At 38.8% G+C, this 19,747-nt stretch overlaps 1 protein-coding gene across 3 annotated transcripts; it reads right to left on the bottom strand.

Moving 5' to 3' along the window:
- Positions 1-1,519: 1,519 nt before the first annotated feature.
- LOC108256745 (cytochrome c oxidase subunit 4 isoform 1, mitochondrial) lies at positions 1,520-18,029 on the bottom strand. 3 transcript variants are annotated; one of them, XM_017453919.3, is made up of 6 exons: positions 17,877-17,950; positions 16,088-16,166; positions 12,759-12,858; positions 10,712-10,873; positions 9,389-9,520; positions 1,520-1,756 (listed from the first exon to the last, which is right to left on the bottom strand). In XM_017453919.3, the coding sequence occupies exons 2-6, from the start codon at positions 16,088-16,090 to the stop codon at positions 1,623-1,625; spliced, it is 531 nt and encodes a 176-aa protein (XP_017309408.1). In that variant the 5' UTR covers positions 16,091-16,166; positions 17,877-17,950; the 3' UTR covers positions 1,520-1,622. The 3 variants fall into 3 exon arrangements, with proteins under 3 accessions (XP_017309408.1, XP_017309409.1, XP_047006155.1); XM_047150199.2 differs by lacking the exon at positions 1,520-1,756 and adding an exon at positions 5,138-5,357 and having other exon boundaries at positions 17,877-17,955; XM_017453920.2 differs by lacking the exon at positions 16,088-16,166 and having other exon boundaries at positions 17,877-18,029.
- Positions 18,030-19,747: the final 1,718 nt, after the last annotated feature.

The raw sequence follows: 19,747 nt of genomic DNA, 5'->3' as shown, positions 1-19,747 counted from the left end.
TGTCAGTGTTGTTCATACTGTCAAGCAGTGGTCACCAACCCTGTTCCTGGAGACCTACCTTCCTGCAGGTTTCACCTCCAACTAAAAAAAAGTTTATGAAGTACTTATTAAAAAGCAGTCCCTGCATCCCAACTGGCATTCTATCTGTACTAAATAGCACCCGAGATGAGAATTAGTATGTCCCAGATCGTAGCCTGTTGAAATTAGTATCCCAGTGATACCCGGATGGTGTACTGTTTCCGATAGATTTTTGAAGTGTGGATCCATGGACGCTTTTTTCAGCTAATATTGCCCACAACTCCTTGCACAAGGGAAGAAGAGTTTTGTGACGTTTTTGCGTCGCCGAATTCACGTATGCGTGTTCGAGAGATGTAAAGGAAATGTGGAAAAATAAATCAAGGGAATCCATCCAGGCATTTTCCGTACCGCATATATCCTTCAGGCTCACCGGGAACCTGGAGCCTATCCCAGGGAGCATCAGGCACGAGACGGGGTACACCCTGGACTTTCTCAGGGCAGGGCACAATCACATACACATTCACACACTACGGACACTTTAGACACGCCAATCAACCTACCGTGCATGTCTTTGGACTGGGGGAGGAAACCGGAGTACCCGGAGGAAACCCGCGCAGTACGGGGAGAACATGCGAACTCCACACACACACACAGGGCAAAAGCAGGAATCGAACCTCCAACCCTGGTGGTGTGAGGCGAACGTGCTAAACACTAAGCCACCGTTGTACAGCGTGTTAGTACAGTATGTTCCAATATTTACACACTCTTTTAATGCACACTCAAAAGTATGTACTTTTTTTCTTTATAAAAGAGCACATACTTTTAGTACATAGTATAAGTATGCCAATTGGGATGCAGGGAAGGATTAGATGGTCAGGTGGGCACGATTATGGTTGGAGATAAGTCTTCAGGAAGGTAGATCTCCAGGAACAGGGTTGATGACCACTGCTGTAAAGAATAAAGCAGCTTATAAAAGTGTGAATGTATGACAAGAACATAGACTCAACCATTAATAATTTAGATAGGAATCAACCAAATGAATTTTGGTTAAGGTTGCCGTTTTGTAAAGCTGTATTTTATTGTCTGTGGTTTATTTTGGGTTGCAGGATTTAATCCAAAATGATACCCATATGTCCAGCATGACCTCATGCTTCAGCCTGTTTTTTATTATTATTATTATTATTATTCGTATTGTTATAGTGTAAGAGGATGTTCGAATCTTGATTGTCACTACATGACCTGGATTGCATACAGATTTCTTATTCGTGTGATGAACCCTAATAACACAGTCACACTAACTAGATAATGGTTTGGTTATTTATATGGTGATGGACAACAAAGCCTTTCAAACAACAAAACCCCATGAATGTCCTTTCTAAATTATTCAATTCAAAATACATTAACCATGCTGACCTAATGCTAAAGTGGACAAATCTTGGCTGATGTTTTAATTTAAACTGACAGATGGTTTGTTCTTCAAAGCAGAGAATCAAACACAAGCTCACATTGCAGTCGGTGTTTATTTGATATATTACGTGATACGCTGATAAGGTTTGAACTTCAGGATATTGTAAGCTCTGGATACTCTGTTACGCAGTGGGTTTCTACTTCCACTGCTTCTTCTCATAGTCCCAGTTGACAGAGAAGCCGTGCACAGGGTTAACCCTCATGTCGATCATCCGCTGGGTTTGCTTCTCCACCCATTCAGGAGAAAACGTGTGTGGCACGTCTCCGTACACTGCAGAACACACAGAATGGAGAAGCGAGCTGACCACAGGCAGGTACGGTGATTAAATCAGGAATAAAAACAGGCTGTACTGTTACAGGAAAATAATAAATGACAGGGTTGTGTGTGATATGACCTGGTACCGCTACCGCCCCCAAAATTGTGGTGGAATTGTTTTCCTGTCATACCACAGTTATCTGTCAACAATTACATTTGTTTTACAAGAACTACGCGTACATTTTATCCATTTATAGTAATGTCTAATATGGTGGACTGTGCACAAGCTAGTTCCTGTTATAACTTTATAACAGCTATAAATATTCATTCCCTCACCAGCCTGACTTACTCTCTCTTGAAGTTAATAATACATTACAGAGAAAATGCAAACCCCTCTGCCCCGAAGGCTTTTCCATGTTGGAAAAACTTCGAGTTACAGATTTACCGTATCTCTGACAGTTACAAAGCACTGACACTGGATAGTCTTTACAAAAATGCCAAATAAGCAGTCCTTACTATAGAAATGATAACGTATTAAAAGGAGAGCACTGATATAAACCTTACAGCCAGAACTACTGTAAGAGTTGCAGTTAGGAAATGAATCAACATCAACGTCTGGCCAATCCGAACTGAGCATTCAAAAGCGCTGGAATATAAGACTTGTCTGATGTTCATCAAAACCACAAAACGTATAAATACAGAACTACAACCCAGAGAAACGCAGCGCTGCTGAATTCTCGGATCTATAATTGGTCAGAACATGTCGATGAATGAATTTTCTCTAACAGCAGCTCTGACAGTACTGCCAGCTGTAATTCAAATGTTTTATCTTAATCTGTTCGCTCTGATACATTATCGTTCCTATAGTAACATCTTATTCACAGGGACATGTACGGCAGCCGCTACACGTAATCTACTGTAAGGCTCATGAAAAGAGGATTAGAAAATGTGTACTTCACAAAGAAGAGCTCGTAATAGTCGATACGAGCTATACGGCTTTCTGTAAGGAGACGTTTATTTAACATTTATGGAAGGTGGAAGCATTTCGTAACAGTCAGTAAGTTGTTGATCACAGGGAAAGTCTTCGGGACAGAGGACTTTGCATTCTCTCTAACGTGACAAGTTGCGTAGGTTTTCGTCTTAATAACGCCAAGAAAGAAGATGAAAAGAGAATACGGTGAGGTAATGACTGTTTATAACCGCCATAACAGCGACTCATTTGTTTAGTGGACATTCCAGGACATTGCAAGTAACTGTAAATAGTTAACAAGCATGACGTGTCATTCATTAATAAATAAAATTTTGCAATTGTTGAAAAAAAATGCTGTGGTTTAAGAGGAATAAAACTTCAAGATATATGTTTATATATTATAGTAATTTATATCACAGTGTCTTGGTGGAATACTGGGTAGTTTGTCTTGCTAGGACTAACTGTTACAGTTTTCAAAAAACAAAAAAAAAAGTTTTCCATGAGAGGTGTCAGTTGCATCCACTTTAAAACTTATTTCCTGCCTTTAAAACGTCTTCTGTATTCTCATTATAAACTTAGATAAGGTGCTTAGTTAATAAGCTCCTTATCTCATTGTTATTCTCATTTTAATTAAGGAAAACCCAATGGTAAATTATGAAGTACATTTCCAATTTAAAACAAGTGACATCCATTAAGCACGCTATTGTGTGCCACATGGCACTAAAATGTTAATTAAGGTGAGTTCACTTAATATGCTAATCATTTTGACATTGCACAGACAAAACGATCACAAAGAAAGACTTATCAAACGCTAAAGAGTCTAAATAATAGCATATATCTATATATATAATTCTGAAAATATCACTAATTTTGGGCTCTGACCGTTATAGTATGAATAGATTTAATTCAAAGAGAGAATATGTGTGAAAACATGGTTGGCGTCTTCTAGAAAGTTGGACAGACATTGTTACAATTAATCCACCGGGTTTCAGTTCACAGATAACAGATTTCACTTTCCACAGTTTTATTGCAAACTCAAAGCCAATGGAAAAGTCTGGTCGGTGCAGACAAAATCTCCACTAAGTGAGAAACATCAACAAAAGTATGTGTAAACGGATTTCAGCCTGTCTGGATTGATGACATGAAGGCCACTTTGTATGGACCTGATGATCGAGTCTGTGGTCGCAGTTTCTTTGACTGATGTAGGTGTGTCTTTATAAGGGCAAGAGTCATTAAAGATTAAATTACAGACCTTTTTCAACTGCCTGCTGAAATGAACAAAGATAATCTGATTTTCTGGACAAAAACCTACTGAGACGTCGACTACATACAGGAACCGGGTGATAGCTCCTGAATGGGAGAAGCAAAACAAAGCATATATCATATTTAGTGTTCACCAGAAGCGTTTATTGGATAGTTAAGGGTTTTTAGCTTCCATAAATGGTTCTACTTTGACCCCGGTCTGATAGGAAAAGACTTAGTTGTAGGGTTCCATATAGAGTTCCAGAGGGACAAACTGATCAATGATTCTATATTAAACTTTCTGTATATCTTTTATTTATTTATTTATTTGTGTGAAAGTGCGATGACAGTTCCGGTATTTCAGTTTTCTTTTTAATATTCCATTCTTCAGTATTAATCCTCATTTATTCAGCTTTGGTAAGCTGAGGTGGAAATACACCCTGGATGAGATGCCAGTCCACTGCAAGGCACCATGCACACACACATTCACACACACACTTACACTTAGTTGGAAATTTATGCTGCATTTGAGGTGAAGTTGCAACTTCTAATTCCCTGCCTACAACCGGTAAAAGCCACTGAAAACGCCCCCTCAAATCACAATTTCAACTCGTCAGCTTGGGGTTTATAGCAGTATCGGCTTCAGATCTCTGAATATAAAGACACAGTATGTGGTTAAATCTATAACCCTGACCATGCTAATCATGTTTTGAGAAGCTGATCGTCAGTGTTAGAGATATCATAAACGTTAGCCCGCTAGCTTGTTGCTAAGCTGCTTGCTATTGTCTGCTGTTGTTGCTGAATTGCAATGTTAGTCAAAAACATTGCATAAATGTTTGAAGAACATTTATTCAAGACATGCTTTCATGGAGGGAAAGCACATTATTACAACTTTACCACTTTACCATTACTACTTACAAGCCGTTACAAACTCAGCATTAGAGTGGCTAAACCGCCTACTGGCATGTTTTTGGGAAGAAACCGGAGAGCCCGTAAGAAATCCGCATGGACACAGGGAGAACATACAGTATGAAACTCCACACAGAAAATAAACAGGCCTCAAGATTGAACCCTGGAGCTCTGGGGCAGTAAAGGCACAAAAAAAAAAAAAAAAAAAAAAAACATACTTCTCACATATGTTTCTAAAAAACGCATGCTGCAAAAAAGTCACACACTACAAACACTAACTTTTGCAAATTCTTTCTTTGGTGAAATTAAATGAAACATAATGGTGAAAATGGTTTGAGAATGAACATACGTTTTGGTTTGAAACTCTGTTTTCCACACGAGCTTGGCACACACTGTATTTTCAGTATTTTCAGAAACAGCCTTGGATAAAATAAACTCATTGTCTTGGATAAAATGGAGCCCAGGATGTCAGTAGTAACAAAGTAGTAACAAAACCTAAAAAGGAAATAAAAAGAGGAATGAAAGAAACAGTTAATTGTGTGAAATCCCCTAAATACCCCACCACACACACAAACACACCACAACACACTTTTCACACATCAGCTCTGTCAGCAAAACAAAGATAAAGAGCTAATAATTGTCCCGACAGACGCGGCGCCTGATGAAGTATCTAATCTTATCTTCTGACTAGAAAACAGGAATGGAATAAACAAATGAGTGAGCGTGCAGCCAAAGGGAAGCACACTACTCCGGCTTCAGTACTATCAGGTAGAATTTCTACACACAGACACGCACTCAGGCAGCCACCGTGTAATATTGTGAAACTGAGTCACATTCATTTATCATCGAGTCAGGTATCATTTCGACCCAATCTGAACACATTTTTCACCACTTCTTTCATGTGTGTTCAAGCCTTCAAGTCTGCTGAGTGTCTCCTAAGTCAACCCCCGGCGAGTGCTTAATGCCTAATGAGGTGCATTCCCTCGCTTTTCAAGTTCCAACATGAAGTAGACAGCGTGGGAAATACCCCGTTCGCAACTGACTTCTGGAATGGATGTTTTCCCTTCTCTTCTCTTTCCTTCACTCACTTTGACTCAAAACTTAGCCGTAATGTTTCTCCATTTCACTATTTTACTTTTTTTTGCGGTTTCCCTCTGCTCTGTGTCTACTAAGGGTGTAGCGCAATGCCACTACCTGTGTCTGTATAGTGCTCCAAAAACCTGTATTTAGATGTAACCGTGAAGTGGGCATGGCTTAAAACAGGAAAGCTGTTTTTCTTTGTTTCGTTTTATTTTTAACCCTATCCCTCTGAGAAACACACTGGAAAAAAAAAAATCCTCAACCTGATCTACATCATTCAAGATCATAATGGGTCTCAACTTCAGAAGGACACGGGAGGGGGTCTTTTAAATCATGCTCAAGCGGTTAATTTTTCTTTGTTTGTTTGTTTGTTTTTACCTGCCCAGGATGCTTTCTAAAGAATTTAGTTGATTCTATTTGCCAAAATTTAAACAAACCTGTAGCCTCATTTAAAACACCACGACTTTGGCCAGGTAGTTATTAAGGATGGATGAACTAACACAGTATGTTCATGCTAAATAAACATGGTCTTTTTTTTCTGCCTTAAGCTTCATCTGGCTGATTGCTCATGCCTTGTTGAAAGAAGAAATCTCCCACTACCACTTTTTGTTGCATCCTAGGCCTGATGTACATCTCTAGTGCCAGTTCATTCAGTATAATCTGCTCTTATTCAGTTACAACCCTACTCTCAACACTCCCGTTCTTTTCTCTCCTGACTTCCTTCCTCAAAGAGCCAAGGCCTCCAAGACACAAGGTGGGAGATGCAAGTCTCGGCTGCATCCGACAGTGGTTCTAAATCACATGCACCCCCCCCCCCCCCCCCCCCCAATTCCTTTCTTATTCCCAGCACACACACAAAAGGCTTTTGCTCTGGCGTGTTCATTATCAACTGCTCACCATCAATCATACACAGACAGCCTTGGAAAGAGTGGAGGTGCTAGTTTTGGGGTCTGGGGATTTTCTTAAATGAAGTCTGAGTTCAAACAGCTACATCTTTAGCTTTTTTTTTGGTCCCTTTCTGTTTCTGGAAGCAATGGCCAGCAACCCAGCACTGTCCAATTACTGAGTGTGAGCAGCAAGGACTGGCTGCCAGACAGAGAGTGTCTCCTGCAGGTGAAAAAGCTGATATGATTCCACCCTTTCCCACCTCTTTCGCGGTTTACTTGCTGGTTTCGCCGGAAAAGTTTATATTTATTTATAAGTATCGAGGAAATAACTGCCGTGTAATTCAGTAATAATGGTGGATGTAGTTAAAGGAAAAAAAAAAGAAGCATGAACCAAGTTTCCAGCAAAACAGGACATTTCAGAGAAAAGTCCTTCATCGTCAATTGATTCCGAGGCTGTAGGAACAAGTCTGTGAAACGAGACAGTTTATGACACATAGTACCGATTTAGTAACAAATAAACTGTAACTTCCAGGAAATCTCAGAAATATCAGCTGGTTAAGGAAGCATGTCAGGGTACAACAAGAAAGTGAAGGTGATATCAGTACATTTTTCTGGCTGTGAAATCAGCAATGCCATGAACACCAAAGGAAAAAAGGAAAACATACCTCTTTCATTTTACAACTGATCTACAAATGCTGTATAAAGGATTCCGGGAACTTAAAAATGTGAGTATACGCTGTAATACAATAACAGTCCAAATTATGGCAGAAACACAATAGTTTGAAAAGATTGGCCAGTAATCAGGGAGCAACTTTTCTTCTAAAAAGCACATAGAATTCCATTATAAATATTTATTAATAATCACATTAAGGGTATTTACGGTTTAAAAGTTTTTAAATAAAAACATTTCAATCCATTATAACAATGTATTTGTGCTTAGTTAGCACAATGGTCAGAGAGGCAACAAATTCTCCAAAGATCACAGTTGGAGATTTGCAGAAGATGCTAGCATCTTGAGCTTCCAAAGTCTCCAAATCTACAGTTAGATACCATCTCTATTTCTATGCCAATAAACTATTTGGAGAGTGTGCCAGAAAAAAAATGTGCCAGTTTGGCAACATTCAAGGTGGGTATGGCATAAAAGAAGAAAAGTACTAATCCCTACTGTTACGTATGGTGGAGTAAACATTAAAATAATAAGTATAAGCAACATCACTCCATCATCAACCGGCCACACACAGGAGCTACTCGCAAGATTTCTGACCAGGGAGTCGGAAGAGTAGCCCAAGGTACCATCGTCAAAGAGAAAACAAAAGGCGATGCACTCACGCTCACCCCACAAGACTCCATTACTAAAGAAAAGGCATGTCGAAGCTCGTTTAAAGTTTGCAACGACTCATTTGGACAAGCCTATGAAATACTGGGAGAGTGTAGTCTGGTCAGACGAGAGAAAAACTGAACTTTTTGGCTGTTATACTACACACCATGTTTGGAGAAGAAATGTCACTGCACATCACTCTAAAAACACTACACCAACAGTGAAGTTTGGAAGCATCATGGTGTGGGGCTGTTTTTCATCACATGGTACTGGCAGACTTCATATAACTGAAGGAATGATGAATGGAGATCTTTACTGGGAGATTCTTGAGAAGAATCTGCTGCCATCCACCAGGATGATGAAGATGAGACGTGGGTGGAGCTTCCAGCAGGACAACGATCCACAGCATACAGCAAAGGAAACTCTCAATTGGTTTCAGAGAAAAAAAATCAAGCTGTTAGAATGGCCCAGTCAATCACCTGACTCGAATCTAATTGAACAAGATTTAAAGACAATGTTTAGAAGAACGGACCAAAATCACACCTGAATACTGCGACTGATTTCTTCATACAGGTAGAGTCTTGAAGCCGTCATTACAAACAAAGGCTTCTCCACTAAGTATTAAATACATTTCAGTTGGCATGTACAATACTTTTTTCCTGAGTCATTCGTCTTTATTTCACATGACTTCATTTATAGACTTTAATGTTTGAATGTCTTTATATGTGTGGATTTCTTGAGTCAATACCAAAGTCTGGTGAAAATTCCATGTGAATAAACTCATTGGAAATATATTTACTGAAAAAATGTTGACGCGTTCAATACTTATTTCCCCCACTGTGTGTGTGTGTGTGTGTGTGTGTGTGTGTGTGTGTGTGTGTGTGTGTGTGTGTGTGTGTGTGTGTTGTCCTTTTATTTTGTCCTTTTTGTTCTTCTACATTTACAGCATTTGGCAAACGTTTTTATCCATAGCGACTTACAGACCTGTTTTGAAATCTCTATCAAAAACAGATTCTCATGCTAGTTCATTAGGCCAGGGACAAGGATGACTTTTAAAAAATAGATTAGCAAAGTGTCAATTCAAGTGCTTGGTGAAGAGGTAGTCTTCTATATTATTTATACAATATTATGTATCCCTCACTCTATATCATTACAAGTTCAAATGGAGTCTGATGTCTAATGTTGCTGTTGTAAATGTCTGTCTGAAAGTGAATCAGGTGAGGATGACTTTTTATACCCACCATACAAACGCTGCCACAACACCAACAGGCCTGTGAAGCCAATGAAAATGAAGACCCCTCCCAGCACTGTCTTCCACTCATCAGATCCCTTCCTCATCTCAGCATAGCTCAGTTGAAATGAGAGCCTATACACTGTGAAAAAAACATGAACACTGTACATTATTTACATGTATTGAGCACTCAACCCTGTTTCAAATGGCAACCACATGCAAGACATTTTAGTATCATGCAGCATACTGTATGCTAAACCCATCGCAAACAGGAATTATAGTGCAACACTGACACCTTGTGGTTATTGCACTGCAACACAATTCCGCTAAACCGTTACAGCATGAAGTTGGGCCAATTTTTAAAAAATAAATAAATAAGTAACGTTAAATGCCATCAAATTTGATTGCAATGGAATTAAGTCCATACCTAGTGGATTTGAATGTGTTTACATCAGTGCAGTTCAGACAATGCTCCTTAGCTTTAAATGAATATGTTTTGCCTCTGTGCTTCAATGTAATTAAAGCAATTAGAATTTACAGGTTATTGTTTATTTGTCCTGGCATCTGGATGAGTCTTAAACTTGCCTTAATGAAAAATTCATAAGAACTGTAACAAGTGAGTTCCAAATTCATTTGATTTCATACAAACTAATTTGGGAATTTGGGTAATTTTTAAAACAATAGATATCATAATTACTCTTTTCCCAGTTGTATTTGTGAGTACTCTTAGTATTTGAAGGTATTTTAGTATTTCTTTTTTCCACAAACATATTTATATATGAAACAATTTTTCATCTAATTAAATATACCTAAATTTACATACTTACAAACAAAAAAAAATCTAGCCTGTGTCATGTTGTGTATTTATGTAGTTTTATTTTAATTGTCAATAAAACGATTTCTAAAATCACTAAATACATAATGAATAATATGCATGTCTCACTTAACTATTCTGTTGTTTGTGTTTAAAATTATGTCATTTATAAAATATAAGATGTTTAAAAACAGCACACCTGTCTAGAGTTGGGAATTATTCACCCTAAGTTGCAGTAAGATACAGTAGGGTTCATTACTAAAAAGTGGTTTACTACAAAACTTTATCAAACATGAGGCTTCCTATTCCTATTCACCAGGAATTATTCAAGTACTACAGTGGAACTAATAGGAAACGAATGTAGTGAACAACTGCATGAAAATATGCTGCGGGCTGTAACTGAAGGGCAGATCTCTACATCTAACCAGCTCACGAGAACCAATGCACCGTCTGTGCTGTTAATCAGGCGAAACAAAACAGTACGGTTTGAACGATTTTAATCCTCATAGTCATATTTACGTGCTAGTTTCTCCTCCTCGGTGAGTTTGGTCCATGACTCCTTCTCTTTCTCCTTCAGCATCTTCTGCTCAGGAGTGAGATTTCTGACGAATGGGATATCAGTCAGTGGTGTATCCAGACGGTTATTGTACTGAGGAACACTGCAGTCTATCACATCAACACCTAAGAGTAAAGAAACACACAGACAATTACTGATCAGCAGGTTGATTCATTTAAATCAAACATGGATGCCAATAATCTATCATTAAGCAGTGCCGTCTACTGTGTAATGTGTGGAGTTGTATTAATCCCTGGTTTAAAGGACGGTATTCCCTGCGATTGTATTTCAATAAGGCGTGGCTACGAATCAATCTATTGAATGCAAAAGGGTATTTTTCTCCATCTCTATTTTACGGCGATGAAATGCGTAATCCATGATAGCTATTATGTACTGTATTTTATAATGAGTGACACACAGAACTTAAACTGAATTAGACCAAAAGATCCTAAACCTTGACATGATCGATCATATTATTATTCCAGTTCAATCGTGGAATGATAACGTGATTCTCAATGTGAACAGACGTTTGCCTGGTCCTGCCAAATAATTAACTGGAGGCCATGTATTATGTTTAATGTTCCACAACATATTAAGGTATGAGCTCAAGTTGCACAAGCACAAGCAACCCTAACCCTGACCCTAATGAAAGTGCAGTGTTTAACAAAAACTTTTGTTTACATTCATAAATGTCTGTAGTATTTTGGATATCTGATACCCGATACCTGACAAACTGGCTCATATTTACCTATAAATTTGAGTTACAAGACACACGTACTATACTACAACGTGATATTGACTGAGTAAATTTTAACACCCGCGAACAACCAGTGGGTTCTTCTTACATTCCTCTCTTTCAACTGATTAATAAGCATGGAGTTTATCAGGTTATCACAGTGATAATATAATGGAAGCGAATTGTTACTTAGGGATTTAAGTAGATCCAGTTAATTCTGTAAGGAATAAAATGCAATGGGACGGTCCTGGGATGCATCACCGCTCACAGTGGATTATTTTCCTATAATACCGTGTCCCAAAAAGTTTTATTCCTCTAATACCACAGCAATTCGCCACTGATAACAATTTAGTTATTAATGAATGCCACATCATACTTTTCGCTCATTTATAATCATACGTGATGTTGTGGAACGTCCGTGAAACAAGTTAGTTCCTGTCATAACCAGCTTCTCTTTTTTTCTTTCTTTCTTTCGCTTAAAGTTAATAAAACTTGAAAAATGCAACCTGCTGAGAAACTGAGGTTCGCAGACCATCAACACTGGAAAGTCCCTTCGTAAATAATTTTTACGTTATATTATAAACGTCACATTAACGTTTAGCTACAGTAAACCTCACCACATTAACTATTACATGTTTTTTCGACACGTTTTATAATCCGTTCATTTTATGATGCTTAAATGATTAATCTGGGATTGTGTCACTACTGTTAGAGCGGTGCTGTCATGGGAAATTAATCAACACCTTTCAACCAATCAGATTCAATATTCTGAAGGTTTGTGGTATCATTTAGACCTAATCTCATGGAACAAATATAAGTCCACCTAAGTGTTTAGAAAACATGAAATAAGTCTCATAGGCATATTGTTAATAGTATATCGAAAACTAGCTCACTTAGCTGCTAGTGCACGTTTCGCAGGTATATTTAGACATACTCATATATCACACAGTAAATAGTATACATGACAGCTGACAAATTTATCTCCAAGTTTACATTATTATAGTAAATGGGGATACACTTGTAGTAATCAGGAATGTATTTTTTCGATAAAGGATACTGAGAAATTAGTACGACTACAGGAAGTGTGAACGTATCCCGTAGCATGACGTTGAAGGAGGTGGAAGTGATCCTGCTTGATCTCCTTCAGGTTTTACAATGACATTAACGATGAAAAGTAAATCACAGAGAGAAGATACCTGAAAATCTTATGTGGCGATACAAGGTATGTGTGTACTGTACTGTTTAAAGTGTGAATGTGTATTAATGACTCTCACCGCGACTGTGTGAAGCCAGTGCTCTGGTCGAGGTGGACAGGCTCCTCCAGAGCCCGGTCTCAGCCCGCAAACCCCGAAGCAGCACACGGGAAGAGAGCATCTAGAGCACAAGATTAAGATTAGGTAAAGGAGCTTTGTGACTTATTTCTACTGTTAGAATTGTTGTACAAGTAAAACTGAATTAAACTAAAATTCAGAAATGCTGAAATGAAACACTGAGTGAGCTGGAAAGAAGAAAGCAATCTGTAGTTTCTACTACAAATTACAAATGAACGCAAAGTGACGGGCGAAGGCTACAGTGGTGGAAAACAGGCTTTATTAGAACCACACAGCAAAAAATGGCATTTTGAACCCTTTTAATTATTTTTATTTATTTATTTATTTATTTATTTATTTAATATATTTTATCTATTACATTTTTGTTATTATTATTAGTAGTAGTAGTAGTAGTAATAGAAATCATATCATATATGTCAGGCAGCGGGGACAACGACAGGTGCTGTGAATGTTTTCATTAATAATAAAGACTGGCAAGCACAAACAGATCCAAAGCACAATATCAATATCAGAATCCAGAATCAGACAAATGGTCAGGTGTTGTAGAAGCAGGTATTCAGAAGCTATGATCAGGAAATAAACAAGTGTCAAAGCCAGAGTGAGCAAACATGAAACATGTCAGATGCGTGAACAGAGCTGAACGAATATTTCGCAAAGTCTCATGCTGCGTCCCAATTTGCCTACTATCCATCCTAACTAGTATCCGAGATTAGATTGAGTATCCCAGTGATACCCGGATGGTGCACTATTCCCGGTAAATTTTTGGAGTGTGGATCCGTGGACACTTTTTCAGCTAATATTACCCACAACTCCTTGCGCAAGGGAGGAGGAGTTTCGTGACGGTTTGCTTCGCCGAATTCAACCTGCAACCACGACGGACGAGTGTAACCTCGGCGATGCGTCTTCATTATTTAAGCGTGAGAACTTACATAAGGTAGGGCGCATTTCATAGAGGTGTAAATGAAATGTGGAAAAACAAATCAAGGGAATTCAATTCAATTCAATTCAATTCAATTTTATTTGTGTAGCGCTTTTTACAATAGACATTGTCTCAAAGCAGCTTTACAGAAATATCAACACGGTGTACAGATATTAAAGGTGTGAATTTATCCCAACTGAGCAAGACACTGAGTGGCGACGGTGGCGAGGAAAAACTCCCTAAGATGTTTTAAGAGGAAGAAACCTTGAGAGGAACCGACTCAGAAGGAACCCGTCCTCATCTGGGTAACAACAGATAGTGTGAAAAAGTTCATTATGGATTTATATGAAGTCTGTATGGCGTTAGGAGCAGCCGTAGTCCCAGCAGTCTGGAATTAAAGAAGATTTGAGCTCCATCCAGAGGCAGAAAGGATCTGGATCTCTAGTATCTCCATAAATTCGTGTGGGGCTGGTGGGAATGGTAAATGAAACTATTTTGTATAAATTGTATAAGGAATAACGAATGAAGAAAAGCCGAACTACAACGTGGGATGTGTTTACGGTGACAGGGTGTGGAAGACGACAACGATCTCTCCGTTACGTGACGTCTTAGTATGTCCCAGTACATACATACTCTTATGCGATACACTCAAAAGTATGTACTTTTTCTTCACAAAAAGAGCACATACTTTTAGCGCATAGTATACGTAGGCGAACTGGGACGCACAATCGGATTCCACGGTGGCCATGTTTGTAGCTGAAGGTGCATTATGGGAAATGGAGTCAGACGGTGATTTCCGTATTGATTGACATAACGACTGCGTATTGTTTGTCATTCGGCATGTAGCATAATTCATTTGTCAAAATAGCTTAAATAGTGTGGCAAACATTGCAGTCCTGCATTAAAAAATGATTGCTGAGACAAGCATGGTGAGATATTTTTTCACACTATTGTACTTTATTATTTTTAAATAAAGGCAAGAGGTCATGCAGTTGGTGCTATGTTGCCAGGACACACTTTATTTTTGGCATACGCAAGGCTGAGCGCCTGGTTTAACCAGGAATGGCCACAGGTCTATAGCAAAATCAGTTCTCACAGTGTAGAAGTAACATACTCTTTAAAGTAACTAAAGTAAGAATCGAGACACATTATACACCTACAGTGTTGGAATAACTCCCGGTGTTGAACTGACACCTATGTCCTATAATTCACCTGCAGTATAATTCTCATAGTGCTCATTTCTGGCTGGGTTTCCACAAACACTGCAGAACGTAATTCAACTTTATATGCGGAGCCATTCATCAGCACAGCTTTTAATCCCGCACTGTAAGAGTTCATTCAAGGACACAGGAAGAGTGGTCTGCATACAGCTGTTACAGAAGGGCATCTGTAACAAATAATGTTTTCTTGAAGGATCATATTCCTTTTACTGATGCGAGACATCATCTTCTTTGAGTGCAGATCCTTATGCCTATTTGATATTTAATTTATATTTACATTTACATTTACGCCATTTGTCACAACGCACTTTTCATAGATATCGGGATATCATAATATATCTTTATTAAATTGTTTTTTTGTTGTTGTTGTTTTTTTTAATTACAAACTTAAGGGAAGCACTGACTTGATGTTAAAATGTTGTAGTTAATATTTAAAATTGTAAAATATTATACAAATATTATGAAAAGCTATAATACTGTAAGAAGCTGTTGTTGTTTTTTTCAATAAATACATAAATAGATCAATAAAAAAACTGAACTGATTTTTGTAGACATTAAATAAAGTATGGAACAAGTTTTATTTTGAATGCAACACTACTGTACTGCTAGCACAGCGATACACGTCATATCATACATATCACGCACTGCAAAAATGTCTTCAAGAATCATGATGTGTGTGGTTAAACAATGTCATGATGCACAACTGAATGACTTGGTAAATCTCGCTGTGAAAAATTGGTTACAACAATAACAGAATGCAGAATTATTAGCTATTGATAACCAAAGGCTAATAATAAATAGCCCTTTATAAGATGGAACCTAATGTTATGTTTGCTGTGACTTACTGTAACTCGCTAAATGAGAGACAACTGTTGCTTATGTGTGTGACTTTTATGTCAGATGGAGATCCTGTTCAGATAGAGTAGCCACATTATGTATTTTCTAGAATTAGTCATTTTTCCCCCATCCTACATTGTATACTCCAATAATGCCACAGGGTCTAAACCGGACCATCTCACTGTAGAAGGTCTGGCTATTCCCCAAATGGCAGCATGTCGTCTCGGTATCCCTGTGGGCTTTGTCTGGGTTCTCTAGTTTTAAGGTCTAATGGTGGACTATCTATATTAAATTACCATTAGATGTAAATGAGTGTGTGAGTGAACTGCATCCAATCCAGAATCCACGGCAATCCACTGATCAGCCGAGCTGTCACTGAAGATGAATGATTAATAACATGAATGAATGAATGATTAATAACAGTTAAACATAAAAATAAATTTAAAAAAAAAACAATTTTATTCACATCGAACCACATTGAATTTCCTGATTCAGTATTCAAGGGGAATCCTACACAGGGTCGTGGGGAGCCTGGAGACTATCCCAGGGGACTCTGGGCACACAAGGTGGGGGACACCCTGGATGGGGTGCCAATCCACTGCAGGGCACACACACTCAAACACCCATTCACATACTACGGACAATTTAGATATGCCAATCACCCTGTCTTTGGACCGGGGGAGGAAACCAGAGTACCTGGAGGAAACCCCAGAAGCACGGGGAGAACATCCAAAATGCACGCACACAGGGCGGAGGTGGGAATCGAACCCTCAGTCCTGTAGGTGCGAGACCAATGTGCTAAACACTAAGCCACTGTGCCTAAAGGGGAATCTAGGCAAATTATAACAAATATGCATGTTGCCTTTTCACATTTTTTTTTTAATGCATAATATGGACTTTTGTTCATATTAAAAGTAAAGTAAGCAAGTGCTAAAACTGTAGTCTGCTCGGTCTGTCATATTCATTCAGCAGCCCACTGAAGGAGCTGGTTGACGCTGCTACATCGCATCAATAAGAACCGCGTTATTCCTTCCACGTAGAATATATTGCTGTTGCGTCGCATCACGAGATATATTGTGTTATTTACTGTCATGCAATAAAGTCCTGACAGTAAAGTTGCCTTACTGGTATGGTCTTTTGAAAAAGTTCTCGGTGCTCATGACGGAAACGCGCGCGACGCTCGAGCGCTCAGTCACATGCTAATGACAGGATTAATGTCGTGGCAATTCACGCGCGAATCGGTTCATTCTGGAGAACCCTGTTTTTACCGAGTCAGGCGAATCGATTCTCAGGCGGGACTTGGTCATTTATGAGGTGGTAATTAGGTGTAAATCCCAGCATACAGGTTAACATATTAATTCAATTGGGGAAAAAAATGGAAATGTAGCTCGCTTAGCCAGACACAAACGAATCCCACTTGTAGACAAAACAACAGCATGAAATAGCCAGTGTCGGTTACAGATGTTTACACACAAAAAAAAAAGGCGCAGAGGAGATTGTACTCGGTATAGTCGGCTCGTTTAAACGAAGAATCGAGTGACTGATCCGAAGTGAGTCATAACGATCATGCAGGACGCTCGCGCAGCTTTATACAGATTTAAGACGCGGCAACAACAAAGCGAAAAGATCAGGTTCATTATTAACGGTGGTGACACGCCCATCTTAGCGCGTAGTAACCTAAATCATATAAACGAGGCCATGCATACAATGTAACAGGTAGTTTTTAGAAATCTTATTTAAGATTGTGTCCTTATTTTTAAAAAAAAAATTTTTAAAGTTACATAGATTATTATTATTATTATTATTATTATTATTATAATTATAACGCATTCTCATAGCTAATGTTTTCAGTAAAGCAATGCAAATAACTGTGGGTGACGCATCAATTAACTAGTCTTCAGACATATAAATAATCCTGCAGTTTCCCCCTGCGATTCCAAATACAATAATAATAATAATAATAATAATAATAATAATAATAATAATAATAATAAAACACTGTAAGAATCACTCTATAGGATATAAATCTAACGAGTATGCATTCGAGGGCAAACTATAGGAAACTGAATATTGATGATCGGTTACCTTTATTGGAGAGCTGCGCGCTTGCTGAACTTGTGTACGTGCTGTCTGTGCAGGAGCGCATGGGTCTCTGCTTAAACGCGCGTGTTAGATTGGAGCAGGTGCTTTCCACTATCGGCTCCTTCAGCCAATCAGAAGAGGAGCAACCTGCTGGCGCGCGTCCTACTAAACCAAGTGCACGCGCGTTTCCTCCCTCCGCTCAAAGTCATTTGAAGTACGCCGAGTCCGTGTGTGAGCGTTATCACGTAGCCCTTTCACTGACTTCAAAAAGCTCAGGAGTGTTTAAAACTAACAGATACACACACTTCTGTTTTCTTTTGCTTCGAGTCAACTGTCGGTTATGAGTTACTGCAGTTATTTTATTGACATTTACTATTCGTTGTGTAGTTTATAATTGCCTCCAGAGAGATACAATGATTTCGCGTAAGAATATTTAGTCCGGAGACTAGGAGAACTTCCTGTTTAACACAAAGGGAAAATGAAAGTTCTCTCAACGCTCTGAGAATAACAATAGGAAGGAGACACTTCCGGTTAAAATTGGTTTGGTCAGCCTGAAAGGGTTTACAGTCAGATGAAGAGACTGCTGCTATGTGACTCCGAGAGCAAAGGTTATACAATACAGGGGAACGCCACTGTGCCTCTCATTTGAACCATATGAATACCATCCAATAATCCACCCTGCTGAAGACTGATGCTTGGTCTGAACATCAACCAGCTGCCAAACCAAACCAGAACCTTGTATTTTCCATTTAATTACTTGCGGATTCTTTCACAAAACTGGCCAATAAACATTTGAGAGTGTCTGTAGATCGCTTGTCTGTAGTGTAGCCATTAGTAGATCATAAGCCCTTTCATTGTCTCATTACCAACTGGTAAGGAAGGTCTACACCAGCTCGGTGTGTTTTGCCAACTGGTCAAACCAAGCTGGATGTATCAGCAGGGCCCAGACACCACAGTGCATATTTGTAGGGATGGTATGTACCAGTCCGATACTGGCCGTAGCCTATATGCTGCACCTGTAGGCTATCGGATGAATTTACCACAGCACAGCTAGAATAATTAGAAGTCTTATAACTATCCTTCAAGCCTAATTAGTGTGTGTTTTAACTATCGTGTTGTAAACACTGTTGGTATGTAAATAATAAGCATAATATTGTACATGATTCGATGTACAGTACATTATTGCGTATGTACGTTTGACAGACTTATAGGCTACTATAGTTTAGCATTCTGAGCTATATTGTGAAGCTTTACTCTAACACTGAGGTTTAACCCAGAGAGAGAGAGAGAGGGAGGGAGAGTGAGAGAGAGAGAGAGAGAGAGAGAGAGAGAGAGAGAGAGAGAGAGGGAGAGAGAGAGAGAGAGAGGGAGGGAGAGGGAGAGAGAGCGAGCGAGCGAAAGAGAGAAAGAGAGACTGAGGGAGAGAGAGAGACTGAGAGAGAGACTGAGAGAGACTGAGAGAAAGAGAGAGAGAGAGAGAGAGAGAGAGAGAGAGGTTTCCTTGCAGGTTTGGCTCCATCTACTATGACTCAACATGATGGAATGAACACAATTTTAGGGATTTACCCTCTGCCTTTTTGGCTTGTCATTCTAGGGGGAGGTTCTTCAACAGTGTATCCATTTTAGAAAAAATTCCAACTAGAACTTTTCCATTAATAATGTGTGTAATTTTAGACTGCCTGATTACTCACAGTCATATATGGACTGCTTTAGTGATCAACAAACTTTGAGTTCATTTTTGTCAGCCTCATGTGCCTTAAACTTAAAATAAAAATCTTAAATCTGTGCTGGTGGAACAGTGAAGGTGCTTAATACAGTGCTGTGAAAAAAGTATTTGATTTCTTCTGTTTTTGTGTATGTCCCATACTAAATAG

The sequence above is a fragment of the Ictalurus punctatus genome, chromosome 23 (assembly GCF_001660625.3).
Source record: "Ictalurus punctatus breed USDA103 chromosome 23, Coco_2.0, whole genome shotgun sequence".
NCBI classification, from domain to species: Eukaryota; Metazoa; Chordata; class Actinopteri; order Siluriformes; family Ictaluridae; genus Ictalurus; species Ictalurus punctatus.
This window is presented reverse-complemented; position numbering and strand designations above follow the sequence as displayed.